Raw genomic sequence first — 10,013 nt, forward strand, 5'->3', positions numbered from 1 at the left:
TTAGAAATTCCCAATATGATTTCTCTCTCATTTCCTGTCTGTCTCTCGCGCTCTGTTCAGTTATCACATCTCTCTTTTGAAGGAGTTATCACTTTTGCTACACCTCATTGCAGACAAAGAGGAGGTGGCAAACAGGCTTTGAAAGTGAATGCAGTTTTATATTCAGATCCAGCGTTGTAAAATGTTCAGTGTCTTATGGGCAGACCTAAACGATCCTTAAGTTGTGTTTCAGTCGTTGACAGCAACTTTCTACCTCGTGCTAGCATTCCTGTTTTTTTAATTGTTATTTTTTTAATGTGGTTTATGGTTAATCTTCAATCTCTTCATTGAAAGGATAAATCTGAAATGTTTTAGAATATTGTCCCGCACAAAGAATTTCAGCTTCGAAGAGGCATTACTCATTGTTTATTTGCATCCTCATAAGCTTTAACAAAGTGGTTGTTAGTCTCACTGGAATCAACATTCAGTTTTGATCAAGATAAACAAACAGAAATCGCAACGTAATGAGAAAAGACGGAACAAAAAGATTTTAGCATCAGAAAATATGAAGATGAAAACAAAACAAAAACAAATTATGATCAGATCTTATTACATCTTTGTGAAATTCATCAGTGAGTTTGTGATTAAAAATCTACTTTTGATCCTTTCTATACTGAAACTTGCCACAAAAAAAAAGCTAGAGGACACCCTCTGCTCATTAGGGGTATAAATAAGGATTACTTTCATTATCAAATAATGGTTATTTAATATCCATATTTTTTTTCTCATTGACAATCAATTGTTTTTTTCGTTATCTTAAAAATTATCCCTTGGTCTTAATGGTCCTCCCTGACAAAGTATAGGTTAACACAAATAACTTAAAATGTCTTATTTTCTACAACCCACAATTACAAATTCAGAGATACATTTAGTTTCCTAAAACATATGAGAAGTTAAAACAGGAAATGGCCCCGTTGGAGACATTGGAACTAGAAACTGTAAGTAGTGTATTTGACTTTGCTATAAGGAATACGTTAAACCAATTATTAAAATAGTTCCCAGTAAATCCAGTCCATAAACTCTTAGCCATGTACCTGAGTGTATACAGTATTAGTATCGACAAGCAGGTCAGCACCATAGTCAAATCCTGCTTCTTATTCTTTTTTTTTTTTTTTTTTTTTTTTAAAATAAGACTATTGGCCAAAACCAAGTCGTATTTATGTTTTAAAGACCTAGAAAGGGTTATTAATGCCTTTGTTAACTCGAGACTGGACTATTGCAATGCTCTGTATGTGGGTGTGGACCAGGCCTCAATTAAACGCCTGCAGCTAGTCCAGAACGCAGCTGCACGTCTTCTGACCACAAAAAGCGTGACCACATCACCCCAATTCTGTCCTCAATTGATTTTAAAATCCTTTTAATTGTTTTCAAAGCCCTAAACTCCTCCATCGCTACACCCCAGCCAGAGCTTTAAGGTTTGCTGACCAGCTGTTGCTGATAGTTCCCAAGACCAGGCTCAAAACCCGAGGTCACCGAGCTTTCGCAGCAGTGACCATGTGAGGTCGGCCGAGACACTAGGGTTTTTTTTAATCCTGACTAAAGACTCACTTCTTCTACCTGGCCTTCTAGTCAGAGCGGAGCATGACACCTGACTATTCCCTGTGTTTTTTATATTTCTGTTGTAAATTATTGTCTTTTATTGTGATTGTAGTAATGTGTTTTTATTACATGTACAGCACGTTGGCTCGACCAAAAATCGCTTTTAAATGTGCTATATAAATAAAACTTGATTTTATATAGTTTTGTTCTCCTAAACATTTTCATTAAAAAATAATGTAAAGTTGTGGGGGTAAGCTGTACAGCAGTAGCTGATAAATTACTACAGAGCTTGAGTGATGAGTTTGCATTTTCTCACCATTAAATACTGCACAAGTCATGTTCAGTGCCCCCCCGCCCACCCTGTCTGATGCTGTGCTCTCTTCCTCTTCCTCTTCTTCCCACGCCCAGAAAGCCAGACTGGCCAGGATAAGAATATCCAAATCCAGCGCCAGCGCCTTTCTGCACAACAAATGCAACGGCCTGCTCAACGAACTGCTAGAGCTGACGGTGAGAACGACCTCCGCCTTCTGCACACCGACAACCACCAGCAGCGGGACCGAGTGGGCGCCATTATTACTCAGATGTTCAATGTGTTCATTAAAAGCGACATGAAGATGTCAGCAGATTGTAATTCAGTATGAGAGATTAATCATATTGTTCCTTGTCAAACATCCTATTACAAATGATTCCAGTTCCCTGCAACGCAAGGAAAACATTCAGATCTGTAGTATACACACACACAGGCAAACATTTACTCCTATAATCAAGCAAAGGACAATTTAGAAGTCATTTAGAGGCAATGAAAGCAGCCGAGTCATTACTTTCTGGTTGTCATACAGGAGTCATGCCAATAATCGAACATTCAGGCGTTATCAGTGTCATCACACAAAATACTTGTTCTTAGTTGTCTGTTAATCCTAGATTTAATTTATTCCACATCTGTAAAACTGGCAAAGTCCAACTTTGTACTTCCCTTGCTTGTTATTTAATTGCTCTTGGTGATAATTAGACGGTTAGTGCATTAAAAAAGAGGCTGCAGCTAACTTCAAAAGTGCAGCAGTGAACAATAAGGCCGCGGAGGAAACTCAAACCCCACGACTCCTGTTCCTACAGAAGAGAAAAAATGTTTCTGTCCTTCTTCAGAGGTACACCATGTTTCTGTCTTTCCTCCTCTCTATGATTATAGACTGCATTGTTGTTATGTCATTGTCTTTTGTCATCACCATACTAAAAAACTGAAATAACCGTTTTTCGTGGCAACAAATCAAGTTTAAAGAAATGCTTATAAAGTTGAGAGGATGAGGTTGAATATTTATTTACACATCAGAGCACCAGTACATTAACCAATCTACTTATTTTCTTTTTTTATACTCATCCACTTTAAGTTTGAACCATGTTAATGCATGAGCAAATTGCCTGTGTCCTTCCTGTCCATACTGTAAGTCTTGCTACACGCTCCCCTCCGTGCAGATGGAAACTGAAATGCATTTGGATCTAATAGAGTCCAGTGTGAAGGCTCATGGGTGTTAGTGATTAGAATTATTATATACACTCCATATGTGAGCGCAGAGCAAGCGTATTCCTTGGCGTGTGCGATGAGTCCTGCCGCATCAAATGAGGGTGTTGTCACTGCTGTCAGTCAGTGAGGGGTCCGGGGTGGGGTCGAGTGCGAGGTGACATGACAAAATGACTGCTTCTTTCACAACCAAGATTAGAAGTTCTGGTCTGCTAGTTTTTCATCTCCCCTGAAGGCTTTTTAATTTTCTGACAGCCATTTATTTGTTACCTAGATCACAGGCTCATTATCGTAGAGGGTGATTTATTGATAATCCTGTCAAGTTTTATTATAAGCTTCATCAGAAAGGCCTTACAGCGTTACTCCTTTCGCTGCTGTTGTATTTCTCTTTTTACTTTAGAGTGACGGGATTTTTTCTGATATGGTAAACACCAAATTACTGCCAACATGGCGGGTTACAGGTGCTAAATTACAACAGAACCAGTCAGATAGATATATAGTATTTACTGTATATAGGAAAGGTGAAATGGGGCTCACAATCACAACTGTCTTATTTCCTGTGTTCTTCTGCACATTAGAAAAAGGCCAATGGACCGATTGCCATACAAATTGTAATAAATGTAGTTAAGACAACAAATATAAGATGAAGATAAGATATTGTTTTACAGGAATGTGAAATATTCTTTATCGCTGTTTATTTCATTAAATATTTAGGTAGTGCATTTTTCTGGAATATTAATTGAGAAACTGTTGAATAAAAAAGTAGAATGGGAACGTCCACTTTTGACAAAAACATCTATTTGAATGATCGATAAATACAAGATCACATTACTGAAGAAATAATAACCAAACTAATATATTCGTAAAGCAGTTATTGATTGGTATCATTTACACTAAGAGATGTACCTCTTTATTGTCATATCATACACAACAAATGGACCATCTCAGAAAAACAGCTCTAAGCCTAGTAGATAAGACAAGTTAAACAAAAAATATAATTTTCACAGTGAGGTTAATGCCGTCAAAATCACTTTCCAAATGGATTGTACCAACTGAGCCTTTTACACCAGAGTGTTGACACAGGTCTCTAACTATACGTTGTGTTTGACAGTGCCACAGATCCATACATTGAAACATCAGAAGACGCAGTTTCCTCACGCGCACATCACTGTATTGTTCATGTGTCTGGAATTTGAATGAGAGTCCTTGGGCTGGATCGCCACCCACCCAAATCCTTTGAGTAACAATGTGTGCTGTGGGGAGGGAATTCATTTGTTTTCAGTTTTCATGTTTTTGGCAATTGTGATTGCTTTGAGACTAAGCTATATTGGAGCGGAGCTTTGAATCCGAGTTCTGTTTGGAGAAACACAAATCTCTTTTCGTCAACTCTTCTCCACCTCCTTTTTTGTGACGCTTCACACATCAATATCTGTTCAGCTGCCTGGAGCATCACATGTGCTCAGTGGCACCTACTTAGATAATTAAGGAAGAGAGCTGGCAACAACACAGTTTTCACATTTGTAAGTTCAATATAGGAGAAGGTATTTTGGAGCCTGCTTACACAAGGTACCAAAATAAGGCAATTACAGTAATAATGGCACAAAAGATGCAACATGGGACAATTCATTATAAACAAACTATTTGACAAGGCAGAGGGGTCAATTTAAACGGACTGGAAATGTGGCCCACTATGTCATTAATTAACAAGTAAGTTATCTGAAAGCAAGCAGCAGGATTTGTCCGTTACCTGATAATGATAATAATGATCACTACTAATGATAATACTAATGATTGAGATAAACAAACATAAACCAGGATCATCCAGTTTAAAATGGCACACATGGAGCAGAACCAGTCACCTCTGACTTCATTACGGATGACAAAGGAGAGGCTTTAATGAGTCAAGAAGAAACACCTACAATATAATTTGTCAAAATTCATCAATTTTGTGTTTGTGCGTGTGTGTTTGTGTTTGTGTGTGTGTGTGGCTTACTAAGGATACAGAAGAGGATGATCAGAAGCTGAATAAGTCAACGTCTCTGTTAGAGAGCCAACACCACCACCTACTGAACTGTCTGGAGAAAACCACTGTGGGTACACTCGATCACTTCTCTGTCTCTGACCCTTGCAGCGTAAAACAATCCTACAACTTCATGAATGTGGTTGAAACTATATGTTAATTATCCTTTAAGTATTGAATCATGATAATACGGTTTGCATTAGATAAGTAGTAGTTACGTTTCAAATGTTTGCATTGAAAATTTAACTTGAGAAATAGTGTGTAAATAAAATTAGAAAAAGTACCATATGCAGGAAAAACCAGTTTTTTCTTATGGATTAATCTGAGGATTATTTAAATAAATACCCGTCACAATTATCCAGAAACCATACTGACACCTAACTAAACCCAACCCCAAGTACTTAGTTTGATACCACCGCCGGGAACCACACACTCCACCTGCGAAGATCTCATAATCATGTGTATTCCCTGTTTGTTTTTATTCTTTACTGATATTATATTATTGGAGTTTTGTGGCTGTCCGGGATGAATATCGTCATGACAGTAATGTTTTTCATCATATCTCATATTTGCCTCAACATCAGGAAGAAAAAGATTATTGACAAAAAACCCTCAAAATGTTTATATATCAGTTTGACACCTTTTCAAAGTCTGCCCTCTAAAGTGATGTGGATGTTGTCAGTTGACTTGTGTTTTGCAAAAATATTTCAGTGTAAAGAAACGGATTTGTTAAAGGCACTGATGCTCTATCCATTAAGCAAATATACAGAGTGAGTTTATGAATGTTCTTCTGGTTCAATTATATATATTATAATCAGTAGTAATTATCTTTCTTTGTAGAATTTGAAATGATATCACTCAAGGCAACTACATCTGTGTTGTATTGACTTTTCTTTTCCTCTTTCTGCACCTTTCCCTTCACGTGTATTTAATCCCCCGTCCTGTCTCATTTCTCCAGGCTCATGAGTTTGTAGACGAGCAGATATACGAGCAGAACTGTTTGGACACGGCGCTGCAGAGCTACCACTCACGCAGCCCGTCTGTATCCAGCAACGACGAATCTGTGGGCACCTGCTGTGGCTGCAGGACAAAGAAAAACACTCCTCTGCCCTGCAGCCCCCCCGTCCCCACACAGCAGAGCCCCCTGCAGGAGCTCAGTGCCTTCCACATAGGCTCTGGAGGGTCCCACACCACCAGGTAACAGACATACTGTTAAATCTGGCCAGGGACTTAAAGTGGGGGGACACTGGTTCTTCCCCACTTTAATTCCCTGAATATTTCAGCTACACACCTGTACCGTTTAAACACTGCCTCTTGCATGGTTGGGATATCATTGTAAACATTATAAAACATAAGCATTGTCCGTCAAAAATAAAATGATTGTAAAGTAGGCAAAAAATAAAAGGTCAAGAAAAAGTCATAGTGTGTCGCCAAAAATATTGTATTATGTTGTTTAACATACATGTTACATTGTTGTATTACACATTGTTAATAGTTTGTATACTCTCTAAATGAAATCTCTTTTTTCCTAGTCGATCAAAGCTCAACCTGAAAACGAATGACAGCGTCAGGATCAACTGTAAAGGAGAACGTATCACCACAGCGATCATCAGCCTCCCGTCCCCTCCCTCTTTAAACCCCGATGCTGCCGGCCTCCGCGGGCCCCCACAGAGGAGGCCCCCCCCGCCCCCTGGTCACCCTGCAGCGCCGAGCATCCAGACCACAGCAAGCTCAGCTGGAATCAACATCTTCAAAGTGTCCGCTCTGTAACTCTCTGACAGGGGTAACTCATCTCAGCTGGAGGAAAGAAGCGGGGAGGAGGAGGAGGCGAAGCAGGTCATACTAACTCTAATGACCCTGTGAGACGGGACGTGGTGCGTCAACAGGAGGAGGAGCTGTACTCCAGAGGAGCTTTAGAGAAGCAGATGATGTGCAGACAATACTGAGGTACAGGATTGTATATGTGAATTGAAAAAAAATAGTCACTGCATTTCTAATAGTTTCTAACAGCAGTACATATGTTTGACAGCAGGCAGTGTGGAAAAGATTGAAAGACATTTTGCAGTTAGCTTATCTGTACATCAGCATATGCTGTCAACGTACCACAAATTCACGGTAACATTTTAAGTGGATATACCGTGAAACTGTAAAGGTATTTCAAATGTGTTTAAAGAAAGATGCAGAAACGTTTTTAAATGTGTTTACTTGAATTTGATTGGTCCTGTTTGTGTTACGTGTTGTTTGTCTCAAGTATTTTGAGGAAAAAAAACGATTACACTTTTAGGTTGCTTTACAGCATCATGTGCAAAGTCACGGTACGATGCTGCTGATATGTGAGCTTGATGTGTCTAAAAGAGAAAAGAGATGGGGCCATTTCTTAAATGTCAATGTCTGACTTGAGTTTGAGGCTGACCTGATACTGTCTTCATACCTTAAAGGGTTTCCTAATGAGGTTAAACGTTTCAACATGATACCACACAATTACTTTCAAGGATGATGATTAAAAAGAAAAAGGCCAACAATGAAAAAAACAAAAACCATCGATGTGTTAGTCTGTCTCAAACTTCTGACCTCTTCTCTGTGGCACTCAAGATTATTTGTTACTACTAAAGACAAAATTAGAAAAGGTACAATAGCAAAAAAAAACTTGGCACTGAAGTTGGATACATCTCAAGATTACCACAGAGCAACAGAGTGGTCTTTATGGGAAAGCATCAGTGTCCATGTTCACTGTAATTCAACAGCATGTCATCCAGTGTAGATTTCTGACGTGTGTTTATAGAGGATACAAAGGAATAAGCTTATATCAGGCTTCGGCCTATGAAAAATATTGAATATTTACAGCCATATCCCTTAAATGCATACGGTACATTTCTACCAAACGAGTACATGATCCTGTTTGTATAAATGTGCTTTTAGTAGTGTGGAATAATTAAATCTGCAGCTGCTGCGCTGCCTCTACCCGTTGAGTGTTGTACGCTGAGGGGACATGAGAAAATTATAATGTGTGTATTCATTATGAGCACGAGTGGGCATTTTAGGTAATGAATGCAAAAAAGGTTGAGCACCACTCTCATTTCAAGCAGCATCTGCTGAACATTACAGGGAGGTCAACTCATGATCAATCCATGTTTTTCAAGCTTCAAAGCCACACTAAAAGAAAGCAGATTGTTTACAAAAAGTTACAACAAGGTTACATATGTAAATATAAAAGTGTATCTGGGGCATCTGATGACTTAAAGCAGAAATGTGAATGCGCAAATTGGCTGTACCATGTTGTGTATTGAGTTAAACTGTCAAGGAAGAGATGATATTTCACTGCAGTGGGTTCAGGAGATGTAAGCTAAACTACCAGAAATAAAGTATTACATTTATTTCAAAACTTAAAGTATTAAAATGTACAGGAAGTAAATGTGCTAGTTTGAAAGAATAATCCAAATCGGAAGTCCCTTTTCTGGCTGTTCCTGCATCAAACATGCTTTACATTAAAGTCAACGTAGATTATAACACAAAGATCTGTGGATGAAATCACAACGGCTGCAGAGAATGCATTTGAACGGATTCATCTCTGACGAAAACCTTGCGATAGAGTAGAAATCCTTGGAAAAAGGGCATTAAGAGGACCTTGAGCCAGGATAGTTCTCTGAGAAATGTTCCAAGGTTGATATGAAGCTTTGAAGCCATTAGCAGCTCGAACATGATCATCTGAACGATGGCCACAAGATGGCAGCAATGATGCATTCTGACATTAAAAGAATAATAATTAGGAAGAAATAAAAGATAATTGGGTCTTGTTTATGGACTAACTCTTGATTTCATATTCTTTTTTTTCTTCCTTCGAGTTGTTTTTTGATTGACGCCCGGTGTTTGGAATAGTTTGTGACTTCTTGCAAAGTGTGCTATGGTTATCTGTGTCGACTATGTGTTTAAACGTCTTCATTGTTTTGTGGAAGCTACGATCAAATGAAATAGTTTTGACTGTATCTGTATACTTTGTGTTCTTTCCTGTAGTGTGTCACGTTTTAAAACCCAGGTGAATGTACTTGTGCCAAAAGAGTCACTTTTCCATCCTCTGTAGGAACAACAAAGTAGTTGAACTCTTTATTATAAAACTGTGTAAAAACATTACACACCCTTTAGATACTTTTTCCTTTTATGCTAAAAACTATTATTTATAACTGCAAAACTTGGATCTTGGTTGACTCGTTATACATACACATTAGAGCTTTTCACAGTTTCATACAGACCGTGCTTCAACAGCAGAAAGCCTGCTCTCACACGGTGATGATGTATGATGAACATGTGTTGTGATATTAAGATGGAGTTGGTATTAAAGGGTGGGGGTCCCTTTTTGAAAAGTCTTAGCATTGCTGTATGTGTTGTTTTATCTTTTTGAGCTGAGCTTTCTGTCTGTTTCTGTCTTTACAGTACTCTGTCATTTTATTTGTTATAACAGCTATGAAGTGACGGATGAGAAATACAATCTGCCACAACAATGGAGTGTGTCCTTTCTTCTTCCTTCCATCAGCTACTTTACAACACTTCAATGGAAAAAGAACAGTCTTGTTTTAAATAACTCAACACAGTTCAAAGCTAAGTTGAGTTAACGCAATTGAATTGATTGATGTTGTTACTTCAGTAAAAGTAAGCACTAGCATCAAAATTCATTTAAAGGTGACCTATCATGCAAAATGCACTTTTGTACGTCTTTTATACATGAATAAGTGTCCCCGGTGTTCCAGGGAACTCACCAAGTGTCAGAAAACACAACCCTCTTTATTTTCCTCCATACCCAAATCTCTAAAAAAGGGGCTGCAACGGATCTGATACAGACTGATCCAGATTTGAACACTTTTATGTCGTCACAGAAGTTGGGCTACGGCTATTGGGCCAACTCCA

At 38.5% G+C, this 10,013-nt stretch overlaps 1 protein-coding gene across 2 annotated transcripts; it reads left to right on the forward strand.

Annotated features, from left to right (window-relative positions):
• The first annotated feature begins 1,990 nt into the window (after positions 1-1,990).
• On the forward strand, positions 1,991-9,595 carry LOC104961560 (potassium voltage-gated channel subfamily D member 3). Of its 2 annotated transcripts, XM_010789870.1 has the most exons (4): positions 1,991-2,085; positions 5,099-5,184; positions 6,073-6,311; positions 6,647-9,595. In XM_010789870.1, the coding sequence occupies exons 1-4, from the start codon at positions 2,049-2,051 to the stop codon at positions 6,882-6,884; spliced, it is 600 nt and encodes a 199-aa protein (XP_010788172.1). In that variant the 5' UTR covers positions 1,991-2,048; the 3' UTR covers positions 6,885-9,595. The 2 variants fall into 2 exon arrangements, 1 of the variants encoding a protein (XP_010788172.1); XR_800109.1 differs by lacking the exon at positions 5,099-5,184.
• Positions 9,596-10,013: the final 418 nt, after the last annotated feature.

Source organism: Notothenia coriiceps, unplaced genomic scaffold, assembly GCF_000735185.1.
Source record: "Notothenia coriiceps isolate Sejong01 unplaced genomic scaffold, NC01 NC01_scaffold00033423, whole genome shotgun sequence".
NCBI lineage: Eukaryota > Metazoa > Chordata > Actinopteri > Perciformes > Nototheniidae > Notothenia > Notothenia coriiceps.